The sequence below is a fragment of the Hippopotamus amphibius genome, chromosome 1, assembly GCF_030028045.1.
Source record: "Hippopotamus amphibius kiboko isolate mHipAmp2 chromosome 1, mHipAmp2.hap2, whole genome shotgun sequence".
In the NCBI taxonomy this organism is placed as follows: domain Eukaryota; kingdom Metazoa; phylum Chordata; class Mammalia; order Artiodactyla; family Hippopotamidae; genus Hippopotamus; species Hippopotamus amphibius.
This window is the reverse complement of record NC_080186.1, coordinates 159,849,346-159,873,050: the sequence shown is the minus strand read 5'-3', so window position 1 is coordinate 159,873,050 and position 23,705 is coordinate 159,849,346. Positions and strand designations below refer to the sequence as shown.

The following is a 23,705-nucleotide window of genomic DNA, read 5'->3' as shown; positions in this document are numbered from 1 at the left end:
CGTCACGTGGGTGGAAGCCTGCGCGGAGGCGGTGCGGTGCCCGCCACCACCCGCAGTCTGGCCCGCCGCCAGGGAGCTCATCTCAACAGAGCGAGCCTCTGCGTGGGTTCCCCCCGTCCCGGGGACATACAGCGAAATAAGAACGCGGGCTTTGGGGATGATGCAGCACGGATCAAAGACCGCACTTAGCTCGTAGGCTGGGCCACGCAGGGGTTAAGAGGGCAGGCGTTGGGATCCTGAGGTCTGGGTTCAGATCTCAGACCTGCCACAGCCAACAGAGTGACCTTGATCAAGTTAACCTCCCTGAGCCAGGGTTTCATCATCTGTAAAATGGGACTAATAGCACCAGCCTCCTGGGGGACTGTGCAAAGTAAATGAGAAAACACACATAAAGTACTCAGCTCAGTACAAATATACATGAAATTGAATAAATGTTAGCTATTATCCTCAGGATAAAGCTCAGATTCTCATCATAGCCTACAAGCTCTGTATAACACATGCTTCCAGTTCTGTGGCCTTGGAGAAACCACTGACCCCCTGCATCACTAGGCTCCAGTCATTAACCCTGTCTTCCACCCAGCAGCCTAGCTCCCTTCCACCTCAGGACCTTTGCACATGCTGTTTCCTCTGCTTGGAAGGCTATTTTCCACCGTCTACTTCAACCCAGGCTGTCTGTTCTTGGGGCCTCAGTTTACTGGTCATATCATCCAGGAAACTTCCTGATTCTCCCCTCCCCCAAATGTAGTCTCTGCTCTATACTCTCATAGCATCCTTGGCTTCTTACTAGCAATGCTCCCAGTTGTAATGTATCATCAGTTTTGTTATATGTTTAATGTCCATCACTCCCTGGACAGTTCACTCATTGAGGCCAGGAGCCCATCCTATTGCATTCATTGTGGTATGCCCAGACCCCAGGACAGTGACTGACCTAGGCCATCTCTATTTGTGGTGAAAGGGTGGGACTCTGAGGCCAGACAGACTCTTGAATCTTTTATATTGTTTCACCAGTTCCTTCCAACAATAAATGTATTTATTAAGCTGGGCACGAAGGACATAGATCCATACAATTCTATCACTGACTTACTGGAGCTCATAGTCCAATGGCAGAGACAGACATGTAAATAGAGGACAACACAGATGGGGTGGAGACAGCAGACAAGGGTCTGTGTGGGGGATGGAAATGACTGTTACTACAAAGACAGGGCCCTCGGTTCCAGATGGTCTAGGTGGACTAAGCTTCGTGGTTTACCTGCATTATCTTACTAAAACTCACAACTATTAGATAGGCCTATTATCATCCCTGTTGTATAGATGAAGCATAGAGGTTAAACAACTTGCCTAGGATCACAAAGATAGCCATGGTAGAAGTGGCATTCAAAGAGGAAGGGGCACATTCTGCTTCAGAGCCAGAGCTCTTAACGACTTGGCCACTGTGCCTCAGAGCAAAGGGCTCTCAGTGAGGTTACCCTCCCTGCCCACGACCCCAGTTCTGGGTCTGCACTGAGAGTGGGGCACTGCCCCTCATCATATTCCTGCCAGTAGAAATGCTGCCACCCAGCAGCAGAGAGGGAGGTGGAAGTGCAGGGTGAGGGGGTAGTGAAAGCCATACACCCTTCTCCGCACAAGAGCTTAACAAGGAATGCTCACAGGGCAGCAAAGGGGACCGGCAACAGCTCAGCTAAAAACAGGAGTGCCTCTGGCTTCTGTGCTGCCAAACCCCAGCACTGGAGGGAGGCCCCAGCCTAAGCCGGCTCAGCACCCTGAGGGTGTTGCTCTCACCTTTCACACCCACCTCCAAGCTCCACTGATGCTGCTACATCTCCTCTCACCACCCCCAGGGGGCTTTTTTTTTTTTAAAGGTTGGATTCACATCCATCATTTGCTTTCTTAAAGGCAGCCCTGCCTGCTCTCCCGGATTCCAAAAGTCAGCCAACAAAGCTTTTGGAGGCTTACAGGGGAACCGTTCTTCAGAGTCTTCTCTGCTGGGGCCTGGCTGAGGTTAGGTTGGGGTTCCCTTCAAGGATTTGATAAGACCATCCCTCTTTTTCAGGTCTCCCCCTACCCTGTCCCCGTCCCACCCCAGCTCTCAGAAAGCTTCATCTTCCAGCAGTGGCTGGAGAATTCTGACAGGTGGATCTGAGGTCACAGCAGGACATCTAATGGAAGAGAGTAGCAGGTGATGTTAGAACTTCGGAAAGAGAACAAGGGTAAGGCTGATAATTGCTGTCATTTATCGAGTCCCTTCTGTGTGCGGGGTGCTGTGCTAAGCACTTCATGTGTGGTTGCCCAGTGAATCCTCACATGAATCCTATCAGGAAGGGACCAGTATTATCCCCATCTCAGAGATGAGGAATTGAGGCTCAAAAAATTCAAATAACTTTCCCAAGTTCACCCAACTAGAAAGTTGGGGGGCGAAGGGGCGGGACTTCCCTGGCGGTCCAGTGGCTACGACTCCTGCTCCCACTGCAGGGGGCATGAGTTCAATCCCTGGTTGGGGAACTAAGATCCTGCAAAGCACAGCCAAAAACAAACACACACACACACACACACACACACACACACACACACAAAGAAAGTGGTGGGGGATTAAAACCCAGGCCATTAGGACTGGAATTCAAGCTCTTAAGCATCCTACTCCTGTTTAGGAGTCAGCAGCCCAGAAAGAAGGTCAAGAAAAGAGCAACAGACAGAGAACTGAAATGTGGGCAATGCTGTGCTCAGCGTGAGGAGGAAGAAGCAATGGCAGAAACAGTGATCAGGAGGTAAACAAGCACGGCAGATGCAGTACAAGGGAAGCTAGACAGGAGACAGCTTCAAAGGCCTGACACAAAAGATGGCGGTTTTTACAGGACCTGGTGAGTAGCTGGGTGTGGGCACGTCTGACACCTGTGGGGTGCAGATCACGAGAAACCCAGAAAGAAAGCTAGCGAGAGGGGACTCACTTCATCGGCTCTGAGTCTACAGTACTGGGCTTTCCTAGGTTCCAGCTGCATCCTGCCTTTGGGGTCCATTAGCTGTCCCCCACTCCTCCGTATCCTGATAAGACTTTTCTAAAAAGCTATCCTCAATGAATTTCTCACATTTGCAGTAAGAGTCAAAAGTAATGTGGGCAGAGAAAGGAGTTGAGCCAACCCCGAGTTCAAGGTTTATTCCTGAATGGTTTGGGGAAATGATACAATTGATGGCTGCAAGGCAGGGGGATGACGAGGCGGTTTGGTATGTGAGAATTAAGGAGTGGACGGTCAACTGAGTCAAGTGCTCTGGGTCAAGGAGACTGATTGAGCAAAGGCCCACTGGTGCTTAATGAGGTGGTCTTTGATGACCCTGGTGACAGCTGTGTCAGAAGAACAGCAATGGAAGCTGGGACTCTGCTGAAAAGTGAGGGAATCGTGAAGGAATGGGAGGCAGTGTGTGTGTGCTACTTAATTAAGAAACCCAGCAGTAGAGAGAACGAAACAGAATGGTAGCTGTAAAGGGCAGAAGGATGAAATAAAGGATTTTCCCACCAAGATAGGAAAGGCGTGTGTATATTTCATAGGAAGAAAAAAACTAATAGATGTATGCTTGTCGTGAGGGTCAGGATAATTATAGAGACAAGGTTCTAGAAGGGACAGGAAGGCAATGGGACTAGGAGCAGACAGAGTTTGGCCTTAGAACAAAGGAAAGAGACAGACCTCTTCAAATGCGTCTGTGTTCTTGTCATTTCCTCCAACTCACGTTCATGCCTTACATTTATTTGTACAGTGTACAGCTAAACATCCACAGCTGTGCTCACAGCTGCTTTCAAGTTAGATTCTTCTTCACGTCACTGTGTTGACAACATGCCAAACAATTTTGTATTATCTCACGAGAAGGGTACAATTATCACTCCCATCTTACAGATGAGGAAACCAAGGTAAGAGATATTGTAATTCACTTGACCAAGGTCACCCATCTGGTAAGTGGGAGAGCTGGGTTGGATACCAGGCAGTCCCATCCAGTGCTCTTCTCTGCTGCTTCTTGAAATTTTGAAGAGTTGAAAATTGTTGCCTCTAGGGAGTAGGACTAGAGGGTAGAGAGCTGTGTGTGGCAGGGATCTGCTGGGTTTTGTTACAAGCTGTTTAGTACTTTCACTTTTTACTTAGAGTAGGCTCTCCTTTAACAGACCATTTCTTTTTTTTTGTATTTGCAGATGTACTTAGATTTTATTTTTTTAGCTCTTTATTGGAATATAATTGCCTTACACTGCTGTGCCAATTTTTGCTGTACAACAGTAAATCAGCTGCAGCCATACATGTATCCCCATATCCCCTCCCTCCCGCGACTCCTTTCCATTCCCAAATTCCAGCCCTTTAAGTCATCACCCATCATCGAGTTGATCTCCCTGTGTTATTCAGCAGCTTCCCACTAGCTATCTATTTTACCTTTGGTAGTGTATATATGTCAATGCTACTGTCTCACTTTGTCCCAGCTTCCCTTTCACCCCCCCCCCCCCACCACGTGTCCTCAAGTCCGTTCTCTACATCTGCATCTTAATTCTTGCCCTGTCATTGGGTTCATCAGTACCATTTTTTTTTAAGGTTCCATATATATGAGTTAGCATATGGTATTTGTTTTTCTCTTTGTGGCTTACTTCACTCTGTATGAGACTCTAGGTCCATCCACCTCACTACAAACAATTTCATTCCTTCTTATGGCTAAGTAATATTCCATTGCATATATGTGCCACATCTTCTTTATCCATTCATCAGTTGATGGGCATTTAGGTTGCTTCCATGTCCTGGCTATTGTAAATAGTGCTGCAATGAACATTATGGTATGTTTCTTTTTGGATTATGGTGTTCTCTGGGTATATGCCCAGTAGTGAGATTGCTGGGTCATATGGCAGTTCCATTTTTATTTTTTTAAGGAACCTCCATACTGTTTTCCATATGGCTGTACCAACTTACATTCCCACCAACAGTGCAGGAGGGTTCCCTTTTCTCCACACCCTCTCCAACATTTATTGTTTTTAGATTTTTTGATGATGGCCATTCTGACCGGTGTGAGGTGATACCTCATTGTAGTTTTGACACTCTAATGATTAGTGATGTTGAGCATCTTTTCATGTGTTTGTTAGCCATCTGTATGTCTTCTTGGGAGAAATGTAACAGACCATTTCTTAAGTGAGGGGTAGAACCCACTGAGCCTGGGATGGTCCCTGCTTTTCACAGACAGGCTCTTCCTTAACACAGCTCACACTTAGGTATAAACTGTTTGACCACCTGGCCAACCTCATGTCCAGATGCTACCAGGAATAGTGGGTTTTCTATGACATGTTTTTGTTTTTTTTTTTCCCTAATGCAAAACAAAACAAAAACAAAAACTTGCACAAAGGAGTCTGCATTTTTTAATAATAGAAATTTTCACTAACAAAAAGCAAAAGGAACTGATATCAGTGCAGTAATGACTCAGCCTTCTCAGTAATGAAAGTGAGGTCACTGGCTAGAAGGTACAGGGTAAAAATGAGGGCTTGACCCTCTCCAAACCATCCCCTCCACAACAGCCAATAGCCTTTTAGGATTCCCTCGGGCCTAAACATGCCCCTCCTTCCTTTTTGATGTTCTTGCCTTCAGGAAAGAGTCCAGAGGTGGGGTGAGGGTTGGGGGTGGGCGCTATATAAGACTTTATGAATCAACAGGAACCTACTGTATAGCACAGGGAACTCTGCTCAACATTATGTAACAACCAAAATGGGAAAAGAATTGGAAAAATAGATACATGTATAGGTATGACTGAATCACTTTGTTGTACACCTGAAACTATCACAACATTGTTATTCAACTATAAAATATAAAATAAAAGTTAAAAACAAAAAGACTTTAATGATCTGGCCCCATTTACCTCTCCAGACTGAAGGGCTATTGCTATCCCATACCACCCCCTCCACCATTCCCTGACCTTGCTACAGTCGCACTGATCTTAAATTGTGCTCTCTTTGCCTCCCTGGGACTTTGCATCAGTGGTTTCCCCTGCCTGAATTGTGTTTTCCCTTCCCTTCTTCATCTGGCTAGTTCCCAGGCCTCATCATTCCGGTTCATCAGTTTAGAAGTCACTGTCTCCAGGAAGTACTCCTGACTCCCGTATCTAGGTTATGAGCCTCCCATGGGTGTTCCCATAGCACCCTGTACTTTCCCCACAAAAAACCCCACATTCCTCTGTAGCTGTGCCTGAGTGTCTTCCCTTCCCACCCTGATGCTGGGAGGACCCTGTGAATTGCTTCAACCGACAGAGTGTGGGAAGAGTGACCCTGTGTGGGTTCCAGGCTTAAACCTGTAGGAGTCTGGCCGTTTCCACTTTTGTACTTTTAGAAGCTCTGAGCCACTATTTAAGAAGTTCAGCTACCCAGCTGGAGAGGCCCTGGGACTACATGGAGAAAGAAAGAGGCCTAGTTGAGCCTCTGTATGACTCCAGCCCCAGCTGCCATCTGACTGCCACTTCATGACAGACCCCAAGTGAGACCAGCAGAATTGCCCAGCTAAGCCCAGTCACTTCACAGAACTGCAAAAGATAATAAAATGACTGTTTTAAGCCACTAAATTTTGGAGAGTTTGCCATGCTGCAATACATAACTAAAGGACCATTCTGGATTTTAATTGTCTACTGAGTTTGCTCTGCTAGACTATTTTCTCCATTGAAGGAAGGGACCACGTCCATTTTTAAAAAATTGTTATATACTCAGGACATTCTCCACAGAATAAGCTCTCATATATTTGATGAACGCAAATTAAGAATGTCTACAAAGCGAAGCCAACAACAAATGTCTAGACCATTCACTGTGTTGAGTATACAGTGGCATCAACAAAAGGTGATTAACTGGACATCTGGGCAGTAAGTTCCCGAGGTAAGTTAAACAGCTTATCTTTGTAGAAGGATTGGGTCAGATTGACTTTGGGCCGCAAGCCAACAGCACAGAGCAACCTTGGGAGCAGAAGAGAATGGCTAATGGTTCAGACCTGGAAGTTCAGAAGCTAAAGGCAAGGGAACAAAGTTGGTATTCCTGATGGCACTCCTCTGGGAAGCACTGAACAGGTGATCTGGTGTGTCAGTGAAGACTCCAGCTGCCCTCACCAAGTACCCTTCATTCACATGGTCTGTTAGTGTTCATAGGCTTCTAGGGACAAGAAACATTGAAACACCATTCTACATATAGGAACAAACATCTTCAAAAATTTTCAACTCACTTTAAACACGGAGGGCCTTCAATGTATGTGGAATGAATACATTTCCACTCAAATCAATAAATCCCATTATTGAGGTCTGATGGTCTTGTCTGTAATAATCATTAGCACAAAGTGTCCAGTCAAGTCAATGGTATTGTTTGAACGTCTTCTGTGGGCTGACAGTTTGTGTCAAGCCTTATGTGGGACGCAAAATGGGAAAATGCCATCCCTGCCCTGAGGGAGAGAATTGGGGAGACTACACTTACACAAATGAGATAATTAAATAACAGGACAACATATAATTACTGCTAAATTGTGTGGTAAGAAATTAAGTGCTACAGGAATTGGGAAAAGTGGAGAGCAGCGAGGGCTCAAACAGTTGGGGAGTTGTCACTGAAGAGCTGGATGTGGCCAAGCCTTGACAAATAAAACCAACTGCAGACAGGCTGAAAGGAAGAAGGATGCTGAAGTGCTAGGAGGAAGAAGAGAGCTGAACCAGCATGCTTGTTATTTTATTTTGACGCAACAGCACAAGGAATGTGAAAGGTGGCTGCCCCAAATCCCAAAGTAAGGGTATTTCTGAAGTTTCCCAATATTCACACTTCTGGGCCTTTATTTATTGTTTCTTCTGCTTGTAATACTTTTCTCCCTTCTCCACCTGGTGAACTCTTACTCATATTTAAAGATCCAGGTCAAATGCAACTACTTTTCTGAATCCTTCCATGGTATCCCATAACCCAGTGCTCATGCTTCTATTGGGACATATCTATGCCTTTTGCCTACTCACCTCCTCTACCACTGCAATTAATAGCAACTTACATTTATTAGGCTCTTACTGTGTGCCAGGAACTATGCTGAACATTTTAAATGTGTTATTTACGCCTCACAACGACTGCATGAGGTATTCTTTTTCCTGTATTATAGATCAAGAAGCTGAGGGTAAAAGCAGTTAAGTAAACTGCCCAAGAATACATAACAGGAAGTAAGAAAGCTGGGATTCAAACCATTTGTGGGACTCCAGAGGCCACTGTGAAAACAATAGACCATGTCTTCCTGGAAGCTACAAATGCTCTTTACTCACTGGTCTTCTCAGGTTCTAGGACGGTGGCTGACATATGGCTCAAAAGTTGCTAAACAAATTAATACAGCTGTCATACACATGCCTGGGTCTAAAAGTAGGTGCCCCCAGTACTCTTTTACTCCAGATAGAGACTTCCATCAACTCAGAAGTCATGTACCTGGGAGAAAGGAGGAGGGAGGAAGTGTAAGCAACTTACACCTGAATTCGAGCTCCTTTATTTCATGGATTGATGGGTGGGGAAAGAGGACCGATTCTCTGCCCAACAAAAGAATACACAGATAACACTGGCGGGGTCTGAAGATGAGAGCTCTGATTAACAGGCGTCGGGGCGGGGAAGGGGCCAGTCTCCTCTTAGGTATTTTGAAAGCAGCAATTCAAATTGCCCTTGTCAAATCAGGAAGGACCAGTCGAGATCACTCCATCTGACCCTATCACGGGGCGGACGGAGGCCCAGGAAAGACTCGGCCCGAGGCTACACGGTGAGACAAAGCGGAGCCAGAGCTGGATCCTCCCCGAATCAGAACCCCACCCGCAGTTTTTCATCGCCTACCCAGTCGGGCCGGGTCTGCAACTCCAGGCAGATGGCCTTCGGCGGAAAGCTCGGACTACTAGTTTTCTCCGTCGGACCCTAAGGCTCCTCTCCTCCATCCTCTGAGCCTGGCGTCTCCCACCTCGTCTAGCCTCGGGGCCTGGGGAAGATTGTTCTTCCTCGAGTCTCCACGGTGTCTGCAAGGTCGTCTCGAACCACCCATGCCGCTCTCACCCAGCTTCTCAAAGGTCCTGCTTCTGAGGCGTTCAGCTTCGCCACCTGGGCCCTACCCTTCCCCCCGCCAATTCTTGTGCGGGCAGCAAATGACACCTCTTGCACTAGGGGCCGGGCCCACATTCCCGTGCCCTTGCCGCAGTTCACCCCCCGGCTAGCCCTAAACACGCCTACACCCCCACTTCCTCTCTCTGAGGGCTGTCCTTCCGGCTGGGCTCCCTTCTAATTGGCTGGCGGTGAGCTTCCTCGGGGCCTCCGCCACTCCGAGGGTGCCACCGCGGCCACTCTAGCCGCCGTCCCGTGGTTTGGCCTCGCTCTTTCGGCTGCAAGCCCTGTGGTGTTGGCGACGACATGTGGCGGCTCCCGGGACTCCTGGGCCGAGGTAAGGGCCGTCGGAGCCGCGAGTCTTGTGGCAGCTGAGACTTGGAACTGAGGAGGGGACGGGCCGGAGGACTGAGCCAGAGCAACAGTGGGCGGTGTTAGAGCGGAGGAGAGGCAGGGTCGTCAGGGGCGGGACTACGCGGTGAGGTCTGGGGCCTTTGGAATTTGGCGTGTGGGCGTGGCTAGTAGGAAGGGGGTGGAGCTTAGAGCCTGGGAGATGGCTGGAGCCATTGGAAGGGGGAGGAGTCAAGTAGCAGGAGTTGGTGGGCAGAGTCCAGGAAAGATAAGTAGAGGCCAATGGAGTAGGCGGAGCCAATGAAAAGAGGCGAGATTTAGAGACAGAGAGCTCCAAACATTGAGTGAGTTTGTGTATGAATGTCTGGTCATTTTAGAACAGTGGGTGTCAGCCCTAGGAGGGCGTCAGAAACACATGGGGAGCCTTTTCAAAATATTGATACTCAACCCTGAATGATCCTGGTTTATTTGGTTCTGGGATGGCACGCTGGAATCTGTACTAGGCAAAAGATCCCCATGTGTATCCTTGTTTAAGAACCTCTGCAGAAGCAGGTGCCAGTGTTTCCTGGGTTGCTGGGGCGTGGCTCTGTCAAGGGTCAGAGGAAAGATTATATCAATCCCCTTTCCTCAATCCCGTTCATGTCAAAGTGACTGATCCTTGGGACGTCACTGGTGGTGCAGCGGTTAAGAATCTGCCTGCCAATTCAGGGCACATGGGTTCCATCCCTGGTCCTGGAAGATCCCACATGCCGCAGAGCAACTAAGCCCATGTGCCCCAACTACTGAACCTGTGCTCTAGAGCCCGTGAGCCACAACTGCTGAGCCCATGGGCCACAACTACTGAAGGCCATGCACCTAGAGCCTGTGCTCCACAACAAGAGAAGCCATAGCACAGAGAAGCTCATGCATTGCAACAAAAGAGTAGCCCTGGCTCACTACAGTTAGGGAAAGCCAGCAAGTAGCAACGAAGACCCAATGCAGCCAAAAATAAATAAATAAATAAAATAAATCTTTAAATAAATAACAAAACAAAGCAAAGTGACTGATCCTTGCTCTGCACAGCTCTTCCCCATCTGCTGGGACCTGGCGTCCATGGGGTGACCCCCAAGTCCACCAGCCCAGGTGGGTCTCAGGCTACCTCCTCCAACCTGCTGGTCCCTGTGCCCAGTTTTGACAGGTGAGATACTGCCATTCCATCACCCTTGTGCTCCCCTGGCCTCCTTCTGTCCCCACTTAGGACAGAACTTGATAGCCTCTGTTGTATCTTCTAGGTCTGGCCCCCACGGCCCAGGCCCAGGCCCAGGCCCACGCCCAAGCAGGGGCCCAAAGTCCCATGGATGGAAGGATGCCTTCCAGTGGATGTCTGCCCGTGACTCCCGGAACACATTGTGGGATGCCATATCATGGGTAAGGCTTCCCCAGTCCTGTCCTTGACCTTCAGTGTGGATGAGAATGATCCTATGTGGAACTACAGCCTAGAAACAAGGGCTAGGGCATCATAGTGCCCACACTCAAAATTTGAGTAACCTGTGGCAGTGGAGCATATTTGGGGAGATATTGCTGTTCCCTTTCCCCCTGCTCCCCATGTATATAGTCCTCCTTTCATTCAGTAAACATTTATTTAACACCTTCTCCGAGCCAGGCATTTTTTGCTAGGCACTAGGGACATGGCAGAGAACAAGGTAGATATGATTCTTGCCTTCATGAAGCTACAATTAAATAATACTAAATAGCAAACTTTTAATTTGTTAATGTATTCTATATATATTATCTTATTTAATCCTCACAAAATCTTGTAGAGGAACTATAATCGCCATTTTATAGATGAGGAAACTCGGGCTCTGAAACTTTAGGTAACACTGTTCAGGTCACATAGCTATTAAGTAGGGGAACCAGATTTTACTCTGGAGCTCATGCTCTTAGCCGCTATGCTCTACAGCATGGTTGTTGTACCTAGTATGGCTTGTAAAAGCACTTAGTACATATCCTGGCCCATAATAGTTGCTCCATAAATATTTGTTAGTCTTTAAAGGCAGAAGCTCAGTAACACGAGCTAACATGAGATCTAACAGGGCAGATCTTTGCCTCTCAGGTTCTGCTTATAAGATATTCTAAATGAAACTGGCACTCACATCACTCTCATCTCCATTACTTCTCATCCCTCTCACTTTCATGCTGTGTACTTTGGGCAAGTGGCTTGACCTCTCTGAGCCTCAGTTGTCTCATCTGTAACTTGGTATCATCAGCAGAGCTGAGATTGGAATGTCTCCATGCCAGGGGCACTTCTCTTTAGGAAGCTGTGGCCTAGGGGCATAACACCCTGGAGAGGAAAGTGTTTTCCCATTTTGTCAAAGATACGAACCCTACGGCAATCCTATAGTGAGTCCTTCTAGAAACTGGGTCTGCATCTCAGGGATCCTGATGCCATTCTTCAGCTCTGTCACTACTGCCCATGTGAAAGAACCTGAGCACAAGCTTATCTCCAGAGATATGGATACATGTCCCTGTTATTGACATTGCTGGGACCTTCTCTTCCTTGTGGTCTCAGCGCACACATCACTTCTACAGAGAGGCTTTCCCCGACTCCCTGTCTTGTCAGGCCTCCCTCTTATGCTCTATGTAAACCCCTAATTTGTTTCCTTAGTGGTATTTAGCATAATTTGTAGTTATTATATTATTCCTCTGTGTACTTGGATTTTGTCTTTCTCCCTCAATGAAGATATGAACTCCATGAGGGCAGAGACTGGGTCTGTCTTGTTTGCCAGTGTATACAGTGCCTGTTGCAATAAATAAGTATTTGGGTGTCCCTTCTCATGCACAACACAGGAAGGGACAGGGAAAACCAAGCAGTCACTGGGCTAGGAGCTAGCTTAGGTCTTCTGCAGACCTGTTGGAGAAGAGACAGCCACAGCAAGCCTGTACCTGTGAATGTGTGTGTGGTGGGGTGGCTTGGGGGTGGGGAAGAGTTGTGCCAGGCTAGAGAAAGACTGAGCCCCATGGGGAACTCTGATCTATCTGCATTTGGCTGTATGTGTGGCCAAGCCCAAACTTACCACATTATCTTTTTGCCTGCTTAGACTTTGTTTATTTGTCACTCCCTTATGCATTTATTCAGCATGTATGTAGTAGTGCTGTATCTTAGGGCTCTACTAGGTGCCGGAAATACATAAGGGAGCAAAACAGACGTGGTTCCTGCCCTCATGGTGCCTACAGACTAACAGGAGAGACAGACCTTGATGAATAATTGTAGAGATAACTGAGCACCAGTGTGACCAGGGCTCCAGTGGGGAAGGTCAGGTGCTTACCAGAGTGTGTAGTGGATCAGCGGCCTCATCCAGGAGTCAGGAAAGGCTTTGTAAGGAAGTGATGTTGGAGCTGCAGGCTGAGACTGAAGAAGTTGACTGGTGGAGAGCTGTGTCCCCTGATGTGCTATCTTCCTCAGGGCACTCTGGCCGTGCTGGCCCTGCAGCTGGCAAGGCAGATCCACTTCCAGGCGTCCCTGCCGGCAGGACCTCAGCGAGCGGAGCACTGCTCTTGGCGCGGTCCCCTGAACTGTTTCCTGTCATCTTCCTTGAGGCACGCACGTTCCTGTGAGCTCTCAGTCCCGGGGAAAGAAGGGCTGGGCTGGGAGTTTCTCTGGGCCAGGAAGCATCTCTGGACACACCTCAGGAAAAGAGCCATCAGCAGCTCCTTGCCTTTCCTATCTGCAGTCAGAGGAAGGGGAATGGGAGGAAAGGCTGTCCACCCAGGGTGTAGCTCACACCTACCCTCCAGGGTCCTCCCATGCCCTCCCCTCACCTTCCATGGAGGGAGCCCTGCAGGGGTCCAGGCTATTTTAGATCCTAGGAGTGGCTTCCTGCCCACCCCTCAGCCAGTTAGGTCATTCTCTGGTCAGTCATTCATTAATAAGTGAATCTTTATTGAATGGCTATTATGCACCATGGTACAGAGACAATGCAGCATAGTGATTAAGGCTCTGGAGTCACGTTGTCAGGGTTCAAGCCCAGAGCTGCTGATACTAGTTTTGTGTCCCTGGACGAGTCACTTTTAACTTCCTTGTGCCTCAGTTTCTTCATCTATAAAATGGGGAATAATAAAACCCACCCCACAGGTTTCTTGGAAGCACTAAATGAATTAATACATGTCAAGGACTTAGAACAGTGCCTGGCACGTAGTATGTGTTCAGTGAGTATCAGTTTCAGCTCTTGCCCTTATTATTATGAGCATAGTCATTATCAGCATTACCGTCAAAGTGCGAAGTGCTGGTGCTAGAACAGTGAATAAAGTAGATGCCTCCCTGCAACTGGAAGAATTCAAGCTGAGGAGCGCTTTATGTTTGGGGGTGTGGGGATCAGGGGGTCAGCATAAATGTGGGCTCTTCTCCCCTCCGCGGAGGGAAGCCAGCCAGGAAGTGGGGGAGGAAGCACATGAAGGACATGTCTAAGGAGTTTCCAGATTCTTCCTTTGGTCCTCCAGACCTCAGGGAGGGCTCAGGCAGCCCCAGCAGGCTGAACTGATCCCCTTCTGACATCACCTCTCTCACTGGCTCTTCCCAGCACTGCGGAGACACATTCTGCCCATCCCTGCTAGCCCGGCTCCCAGGCACACTGGCCTCAGCGAACTCAGGCTGGGCCAGGAAGAACCCTCCACTCAACCCCAGAGCCTCTCTTCACCCACCTCCTTGAGAGCAGCTAGTCTTCAGTGTCCCTCTGAGGAAGGTATGGCCCTACCTCCTAAAATCAGCAGAAGATGGTGGTGGGGTGGGGTGGGCTGGGGGTGGGGAGTTGGGTAGATGGACATTTCTTGGTGTATATGCCGGATAAGGGAATTGTCATTCTTGTGAGCCCCCATGCTTTCTGGGGCAATTTGGAATGATTTTGGTTCCTGGCAGTGGTGCTGGGTAGAGGCCTGAGTGGCCTGGAGAGTGGGAGAAAAGAAGAAATAATACCTTTTCCCTTACAGATCCCAGTGACATCGGCTTCTTGCACGCCAGCGGTAGCTTCAAGTCGAAGGCAAAGCCAGCACAACCTCAGCCCACTGGCGAAAAGCAGGTATTGTCCAGATTTGGCCACCTGGATCCCTATAACATTCCCCTGGACAGGTGGCAATCCCAGTGAACTGTCCCGTGATGAGTCTTTATATTTCTTCCCCAGGAACAAGATAAATCAAAAAGTCTTTCCCTCGAGGAGGCCGTGACTTCCATTCAGCAGCTCTTCCAGCTCAGTGTTTCCATCGCTTTCAACTTCCTGGGTAACTGGGTGGACCCTGCCTCAAGGCGGGCGGATGGGAAGATGGAAAGCATATGGGGTAGGTCAAATAGAGTCAGGGCAGGGAGTGGTTTACACAAGAGAGAGTTTATTTTCTCCCAGGTATGTAGACCAAAGCTGGCATGGTGGCACAGTGGTGTCAGACACCTATTCTCAATTGGTTCTGCTGTTTTTGTTTTTGTTTTAACGTTTAATTAATTAATTTATTTATTGGCTGTGTTGGGTCTTCCTTGCTGCGCGTGAGTCTTCTCTAGTTGCGACGAGCGGGGGCTGCTTTTCATTGTGGTACGCGGGCTTCTCATTGTGGTGGCTTCTCTTGTTGTGGCGCACAGGCTCTAGGTGTGCAGGCTTCAGTAGTTGTGGCACGTGAGCTCAATAGTTGTGACTTGTGGTCTCTAGAGCACAGGCTCAGTAATTGTGGTGCATGGGCTTAGTTGCTCTGTGGCATGTGGGATCTTCCCGGACCAGGCTCAAACCCATGTCCCCTGTATTGGCAGGCAGATTCTTAACCACTGCAGCACCAGGGAAGTCCGGTTCTGCTGTTCTTAAAACAAGCTCCCATCTCAAGGTTCAGTTTGCCTCATATCTAAATTCTAGCCACCTGGAAGGGGAAAGGTGGGAAAGCTAAAGAACCACTCCTTCCCAGCCTAGAAGTTTCACTAATCATTGTCCGGAATGAAGGCTCAAGGTCATACCTAGTCACAGAGGAGCCTGGGAAATGTAAATGTAGTCTTTAGCTGAATGACCACGTGCTTACCTGAAAATTCCGTTACTGTGTAAGACGGAGAAAATAAATCTTGGAAGACACCTTGAATTTTCTGCCACACTTAGGCAGGAACAGTCTCCTGAAGTTTGGAGCAGGCCTTCACGTGCACCTTACCCACCTCTGTAGACTCCAGATGCCTCTCCACCATTTGTCTTATTCTCCACAGTGACTTGGCTTGTTTCAGGCCTTCTCATGCAGAGATCCAGACTCCCAGCAGCACCTCTTGGAGTCTAGTGGACTTGTGGGTGAGAGGCTGGGATTGGGATTCATTCAGTACAAATGTATTAAGCATTCACCTTTTGCTGAGCCTTGTTTTAGCTGTTTTACAGTGATTCACAAGACAAAGTCCTTACTCTTATGGAGCTGCCATGTAAGTTGAGAGAGAGAGAAAAACAATAAATTGGCAAACAAATAAAAAAGAAAATTTCAGATGGTAATAAATATTATGGAGAAGATTAAACAGGGGGATGTGTTAGTGACTTGGGCAAGGAGCAGCTTTGATTTGGATGGAACGATCTTGACCTGACTGATAAAAACAAGCCAGTCTTGTTTCCATCTGGAGAAAGCTTTCCAAGAAGAGGGAACAGCAAGTGCAAAGGTCCTGAGGCAGGACTGAGTTTTGTTTGTTAAAGGAACGAAAAAAAGGGTGAGCGTGGCTGTAGTTTAGCGATCACCAGGAGAGTAGAAAGAGATGAAGTCAGAGGAGCAGGCAGGGGCCAGATCAGATCAGGCCTTCTGAGCCCCGTTCTTCTAAATGAGACAGGAAGCCATTGGAGGGTTTTATGCTGGAGCAGGAAGTGGGGCAGTCACATGATATGATTTACTTTTCAAAGATCTCTCTGCCTGCTGTGTAGACAGACGTGGATTGTAGGGATGCCAGAGGGGAAACAGGAGACTAGATTGGAGCTGTTACTGATGCCTAAGCAAAATGTAATGGTGACTTGGTCTAGGTTAGAGGCAGAGGAGCCAGTGTGGGAAATGGGGACAGGGTGGGATCCTTTGCCCTCTTGAGTCTTCTCCTCAAGGACAGAGGGCTCCGTGAACCTTTGACAGTGAATTTCAGGCAGCCGGAAGGTGACTCATTCACTGCTGGCTGAATGGAACCCGGCTTCCATCTCATTAGCTTTTTGTGATTTTTGATGGGCAGACAGTCTTCTGAGAATTTTCTTGCCCATTCCTTCCTTCACATACATATTCATTTATTCAGCAAGTGCTAAGCACTGTGGCAGAACACAAAGGGAGCATAAGCCATAATCATATTTTGCATTTGTATAGAGCTTTCGCCCTATGCAAAGTTATTTCTTCTACATTCTTTTTCTGCTTCTGCCTCTGGGATTTTACAGTCTAATTGAGGAGACAGGGCTTGTACTCTTGAAACAGTTTAGTTCCTAGAAAAAGGCTTGTATATGAAGTAAGTGCAAAAAGAGTTTTTAAAGCCTGAGTGTGGTCTGAAGGTTCTAGAGCAGAAACAGGTTGGGAAGGCCTGATGACGGAGGCAGAAAAAGATATCCCAGGCAGGAGAAACAGCTTGAGCAAAGGCTTAGAGTTGAGAGTAGGCTGTGCCCAGCCCTTCCTGATTTCCTTTTTGTTTGGATGATAGAAAAACATGAGCTTTGGAGCTGGGCTCTCTTATATTATCTCTTACAGTTTCCTCATAAAGCAGGATTAACAGTGTCAGCTGTATCGGTTATGTTATGTTGGTTACATGCAGCCTAAACCCACTTTGGCTAACCTAAGCACAAAAGGAATCTATTGGGATCTATTGACCTGCCAAGCCTCAGAAAGGACAGGAATCGGTGAGGCTCCAGGGATCCAGGTGGCAGTAACTGAGAAGCAGTGTCTTCGGAGTGGTTGGGAAGAGTGCAGGCACATTCATTGACAGCACTGAGGGGAGGGCTGTTCCCAAAGGAAAATTAGGATGCTGTTACCAAGAGGAGGATGGTGTACAGGAGGGCAGAACCCACTGATGTCTATGGCAAACCAGTGGAATATTCAGAGGATGGAAATGCATGCACAGTGTCTAGCACAAAAAAGAAAGGACGGAGTCTGTGGGTATCTGACTAAAGATGTGGGAAGTTCACAGAGGAAGCTGTATTTACGCCCTGTGCTTTCTTACAGGGACAGAGAACATGAGGGATGGGGACTACATGGCAGCCTTTTCTTACTTCCAGAAAGCAGCAGACCGCGGCTACAGCAAAGCACAGTACAACGTGGGTTTGTGTCACGAGCATGGCAGAGGCACCCCCAGGGACCTCAGCAAGGTACCGCCCCTTCTTCCTGCCCCCAGACCCGTCACCTGTGCTGCTCTGCCCAGAGTGACCTCTAAAAGTGAGCAGTGGGCAGGGCTTGGGAAAGTCCAGCTTCTCTCTTCCAGCGCAGAGGGAAAAATAAGAAAGAAGTCTCCAGCTTCTAGGAGTTTAGACTCAAAACACAGGAAGGCCAGAAACCTTGTCTTTCTTCTTTGCAGCTGTATCCTCATGACCTGGAACGTTACTTTGACGAATGGATTAATTAATTCTAAAAAGTAGGATAAGTATGTGAAGATGCTATATGTAAGAATGTTATTTCTTAAATTTGTGTATGATGGCCAAAAAAGGGGAAGCAACTTCAAGTTCCTTCAATAGAGAATTGGTTAATAACATCTGTGTGGGCCTTAAACAATGATGTGCTGGATTTATATTTATTTGTAGGGGAAGGTATTCATGGTGTATTGTTAAGTAAAAAAAAAATAGGCTACAAAATAGTGAGTGTAGTTCTCTCTCTGTCTTTTCCTTTCTCCGTGCACACACACACAGACAAACAGACACACACACACATGTGTGTGAGAGTGTATGTATATTAATGTATATGTGTATATATGTTAATACATATAGTATGTATGGGGGAAGAAATTTGTAAGGCTGTACACTAAAATGTTAACAGAGAATGATCTTCAGGAGGCAGGATTTCTTGGAATTTTGTTTCTATTTTTGGCTTATCTGTATTTTCTGGCTAATCTGTGATGATTATGAATTATTTAATTAATTTTTTAAAACTTCACTCCAAAAAAAAGGCAGCTTACAGAGTTACCAGTTGATTGGATGTTTTTCCCTTTGCCTCAGGCAGCCTCTTATTACCAGCTGGCTGCCAGCCAGGGCCACAGCCTGGCTCAGTACCGCTATGCCAGGTGCCTACTGCAAGACCCAGCCTCCTCGTGGGACCCTGAGCGGCAGAGGGCAGTGTCCATGCTGAAGCAGGCTGCAGACTCAGGCTTGAGAGAGGTGAGTGCCACTGGTGGGGTCTCTCCTGGGCATTTGGGGCATGTGGGGCCTGGCAGTGACCAAGATACCTTTTTTCTTCCTCCTTGACCACAGGCCCAAGCTTTCCTCGGGGTGCTTTTCACCAAGGAGCCGTACCTGGACGAGCAGAGAGCCGTGAGATATCTTTGGCTTGCAGCCAGCAATGGGGTATGAGGTCTCATATCCAGGCATGATATCAACCGTCTCCCAACCGTGCCTGGGAGACGGTTGATAGGAGCATTGGGCCGGCTTCAAGCCTTAACTCTTGCTGACTTACCGTGTGCCCTTTGGGCAGGTCCAGTGGTGTGCTGGCACTGGCTCACACCCGCCTGCGAGAATTGTTGTTAGCTTGAAATCAGCTATGGGGGGAGCATTAGTGCCAAAGAATTGCCAAGTGCTACAAAGCAAGGCTCTTTCCCCTGGAGGGCTGGTGGTTAAACATTTACTAGCCTACTACTGGGCTGGCCACTTCTTGTTTTCTTCGTCTCTAAGATTGGGATAATAATGCCTGCCTGACCTGCCTACTGCTTCACAGGGTTGTTGTGCGGATCAAAATCTAACTGAGATAATAAGTGTGAAAGCACTTTGTAAAGCGTACATACGAGAGGTGCATCATCACAAGTGGCTTAGTCCAGGGAAGTCAGAAGACTTCCTTGGTGAGGTGAAGACACTGAGTGGTGTGGGGGGCAGAGGACGTCTGGTTGTCTGCGAACTATGGGTTGGCATCCAGGCAGCATGGAGTTTGTTCCACAGAGCATGAGTTCCATGGAACATTTATAAATAATGCGAGGCAAAAATGGTCAAATGGATTCAGGAAATACTTTGTTAAACAGGTATCTTTAATGCAGGAAATCTCAGAGCTTTATGTCACTATGAATCACTGAAAAGACATCTGTGGGTTTGCTGTATCCTCAAGTGTCTTCTTTTGTTTTTTAAAAAATAATTTTATTTATTTATTTTGGCTGTATTGGGTCTTTGTTGCTGTGTGCAGACTTTGTCCACTTGCAGCGAGTGTGGACTACTCTTGGTTGCGGTGCACAAGCATCTCATTGCGGTGGCTTCTCTTGTTGCAGAGCACGGGCTCTAGGTGCGTGGGCTCAGTAGTTGTGGCTTGAGGGCTCCAGAGCGCAGACTCAGTAGTTGTGGTGCACGGGCTTCATTGCTCCAAGGCCTGTGGGATCTTCCCAGACCAGGGATGGAACTCATGTCCCCTGCATTGGCAGGTGGATTCTTAACCACTGCGCCACCAGGGAAGTCAAGTGTCTTTGACCAGTGTATTTTTTGAGTTGTATCTTGAAGGAGCAGGAGCCCTGGATTAAAGCCAGCAGAGGCCATGTACTATAATTTCCCTGCATAAGGACTGCTGCTTCTCTTTGCTTTCTGGCCAACATAGTGATAGCATCATTGAACTCTTGAGCATCAGAATACTTCTTTTTTACTCTGTGTTGCCCAAAATATCTGCATTAGCTGTCAAAAGGGAACCAATATCCCCAAACAGTACCTGCTTCTGTGCCTGCCTTTCTGTGAAAGAGCCCCAGAGCCTTCCTTGGGCTTAGTGGGCTGTGTGACCAGGTGTGGGACAAGCCTGGGGGCACCCTGGCCTGCATTAGTCACCCAGTGTGCCAGGAGGAGAAGTTCACAAAGGGATGTTGTGTAACACATACATAACAGTCTGGGTGTTTTGACCTGTGTCCTAAGCTGACCTGTGGCCCTGAGTCCATATTTATTACATAGACTCTGACCTACATGTTACAGAAACTCTTTAGAGGGTAGAAGAGAAATGGAACCATGGTTGGGAGATTAAATATAATGAAAATATTCATTACAGAGAGGGAGAAATTAATGAGGTGGGCAACTAAAGGTGTAAAAATAATCTAAGCACTTTCCACATATTGATACATTTAATCCTCATGAAAGGGTGATAAGGTAGGTGCTTTTATTATACCCACTTTACAGAGAGGAAACTGAGGCACAGAGACATAGACTATGATGCCTGAGGTTACATAGCTGGTAAGTGGTGGAGCCAAGATTGGAACCCAGGCATCTGGCTGTACACATTGGGCTCCTGATACCTACCTGATATTGCCTCTCCCAGGAGCCTAGTTCTCAGTGAGAGGGGAGAGAGGATCCAGTGCTAGGGGCAAAGGGATTAGCCTTTCAACCTTGCAAGGGAGGAGAAACATGTTCTGTGTAATGTGTGCTTTGTAGCCCTCTGGGTAGAGATCAGGAAGGCATATAGGGCCTTCGGAAGCCCAGCCACCACCATTGCTTCTGGCTCTTTCAGGATAACGTAGGAGCCTGACTCTCTGGGCTCCCATAGCAAGGCTGAGTGCTTCCTGCAGACTCTGCTTCTGCACACTTTCAGCACCATCCTCAGCAAAACAAGCTTCCACACTGCTCTGGCCAGAAGCTCCCTGGGTGAAGGGATCCCTGTCTTTTCTCTTCTGGGCCTGTGGCTCTTCATAGTTGGGACCCCTTGGTCCAGGGAGGGTCGGGGCTGGGCCTGACCCTGCAGGGGTGAAGCACCAGCCTGCTGACTGCTGCACCTTCCTCCTCCCCCAGCATTTCAGTTCTTTAGTCCTGCATGTGTGTGCATCCGTGTGTCTGTCCATTTTCTCCTTTAGGACCCACAGAGCAGGTACCACTTGGGAATTTGCTATGAGAAGGGCCTTGGTGTGCAGAGGAATCTGGGAGAGGCTGTGAGATGTTACCAGCAGTCAGCAGCTCTGGGGAACGCGCCCGCCCAGGAGAGGCTGCAGACCCTCTTTTCCGTGGAGGCAGCAGGTACAGATGAGAGTCAAAGCCAGCAGGCCCCTCCCCGGAGCTCAGTACCCTGTGACAGAGAAGGGGGTGGCAGTAGCCTTTGGTCTCTTTGTTATTTCCTGCTCCACTGGTGGGAACAAGCACAGCTTTTTGAGTCAAACAAATCAAACCTGTTTTAACCCCTGCTCTGTTCCTGAACTTGGACTGCATATCTTTGCACCTGTGTTTCTTCACCTCTGAAAACTCATTAGGCTGTAAGGATTAAAAGAGATGATAGCAAAAGGCTTAGCACAGCCTGGCGCACAGGAGGTGTTGAATACATGGTGGCTGCTTTGATGACTTGTCAGGAGAGGCACTATCCCGAGGCTGCCTCTGTGCCCTGACTTACCGTCCAGGGCTGTAGGAGCCCTGCTCACTCCTGACTCACTCAGGCTGACCTGCGTTAACAGTGCCAGGGGAACCAAGTCCTTTAACAAGCCCTTGCTCCAACGTAGGAGTCCAAGAACACAGCGTGAGTAAGAGTTGCTCTCGCCTCTCCTCGCAGCCCCGGGGCCCAGTGACCTGGCAGTGAGAAGACTGAAGTCCTTTTCCAGCCCCTCCCTCTGCAGCCTGAACACCCTGCTGGCGGGAGCCTCGTGCCTGCCACACGCCTCGAGCACAGGGAATCTTGGCCTCCTCTGTCACAGAGCCAGCCCCGGAGCCCCCAGCAGGGCTGTCCCCCTTCACCCCTACCCCTTGGAAAGGCGTCTCGTCAGACTGGGTTTTGGCTAAGGTGAGATAAATGCAGTCACTGGTACTTCTCACTGGTGCTGGGGGGAGGGGCCGGCAGGGAGGAGGTGAGAATTCCATGGGAGCTCAGGTTCTCGAGCACTTTCAAGTGCATGGCTAATAAATGACTTTGACCATTTCCCCTAGTTGGTAGCCTCACAAATGAGCGGTGGATACATTCATTTTTTGGCTACGCCACGTGGCTTGCAGGGATCTTAGTTTCCCAACCAGAGATTGAACATGTGCCCGTGGCAGTGAAAATGCGGAGTCCTAACCACTGGACTGCCGGGGAATTCCCCATTCACAGTCATTTCTGTTTTGTACATAAAAAAGTTTTGTTCAGTGACCTTTAAAAAACTTTACTAAAGGGTCCAGAGACCCTGGTCCTCGCCTTAGCCTTTGTCTTTGAGCAAATCCCTTCCCCTTGCCAGTCTTCAGTTTCCTCAGGCTTAGACTACATCATTTTTTGCCAGCATCTGATGTGTGTGCCTCCGGTGCTTTGTAAGAGGATTTTAGATCGTATTCATACTAATAGTTTTTTTATTTTAATATTTGTATATTAATATATATTTTAAAAATGTGATTAGCATGTTATTGTGTCACAGATATTAAAAATAGTGAGTCAAGTAGAGAAAAACCTTGTGACACTGCATAAAGGGGAGCACAGATCCAGTGGCAAAAGTCATGGGATAGTTCCATGCTGCCTAAAGTCAGGAAACAATGACTCACATCCACTTTTGTTCATCCCCATGGATTCATGACTGTCTCCATTTCACCTTGATTTGGAAGGAAGGAGTGTTAGTGTCTAAATGCCTGATGTAACTGCTTGACTTTTTCAGACCTTCACATTTCACTCAGCCCTAAAGATGGAGCCTGCGAGTTCTCAGAGAGATACCACAACTTGAATCCCAAAGAAGAGGCCAGTTATTCACCTGCCTTCCCAAAGAATATTAAGTACCTGCCCAGCACAGTAAAGAAGAGGAAAGTGTGTAAAGACCCAGATTCTGGCCACGTCCGCTTGAAGCAGTGGCCTAACTTGCTGTGTTGTTTCCTCAATTATAGACCAAGGGCAGTAGTGTCTGCCCTCCTGCCCTCCTACCCTCCAAGGCTAATGTGGGGCATTTCACTGCAGAAAGGGCCTTGGTGCTCAGTTAGGTCTGAGGAGGCAGAGTGATGCCCATGGTTATGTGGCTTTATGAGTCACTAGGCCAGGACAAGGACCCCAGCCTCCTGACTCCTGGCCCAGGGCTCTTTTGCACAGTTTTCACTGTAATTTTATATAAAAGCGTTATTATCGTCCTGCCGATATGAGGGAGTAGATGGCGATTGAGCCCTGGGAGTCTTGGAGCAGGAGAGTGCAGATTTCAAGATCCTCGTTTGTGAAACGTTTGTGCCAGAAATGGATGGGAGTTTAATAAAACAGATACTGGATTATCTCATCA

The 23,705-nt window shown here is 48.0% G+C and overlaps 1 protein-coding gene across 2 annotated transcripts; it reads left to right on the top strand.

The window, feature by feature from the left end:
- Positions 1-8,981: 8,981 nt before the first annotated feature.
- DELE1 (DAP3 binding cell death enhancer 1) lies at positions 8,982-23,705 on the top strand. 2 transcript variants are annotated; one of them, XM_057732444.1, is made up of 13 exons: positions 8,982-9,407; positions 10,484-10,598; positions 10,693-10,828; positions 12,864-13,011; positions 13,978-14,139; positions 14,384-14,472; positions 14,575-14,671; positions 17,573-17,715; positions 18,556-18,714; positions 18,808-18,900; positions 21,357-21,516; positions 22,040-22,267; positions 23,103-23,705. In XM_057732444.1, the coding sequence occupies exons 1-12, from the start codon at positions 9,377-9,379 to the stop codon at positions 22,264-22,266; spliced, it is 1,560 nt and encodes a 519-aa protein (XP_057588427.1). In that variant the 5' UTR covers positions 8,982-9,376; the 3' UTR covers position 22,267; positions 23,103-23,705. The 2 variants fall into 2 exon arrangements, with proteins under 2 accessions (XP_057588427.1, XP_057588437.1); XM_057732454.1 differs by having other exon boundaries at positions 9,273-9,407; positions 18,808-18,867.

What these genes read in the sequence shown, in the direction of transcription:
- DELE1 (XM_057732444.1), top strand. Translation starts at nt 9,377, where the DNA reads ATGTGGCGGCTCCCGGGACTCCTGGGCCGAG. An exon ending in CTTGAGGCACGCACGTTCCT is followed by an intron (nt 13,012 to 13,977) that starts GTGAGCTCTCAG and finishes GGCTCTTCCCAG; the next exon opens with CACTGCGGAGACACATTCTG. An exon ending in TCAGTGTCCCTCTGAGGAAG is followed by an intron (nt 14,140 to 14,383) that starts GTATGGCCCTAC and finishes TTTCCCTTACAG; the next exon opens with ATCCCAGTGACATCGGCTTC.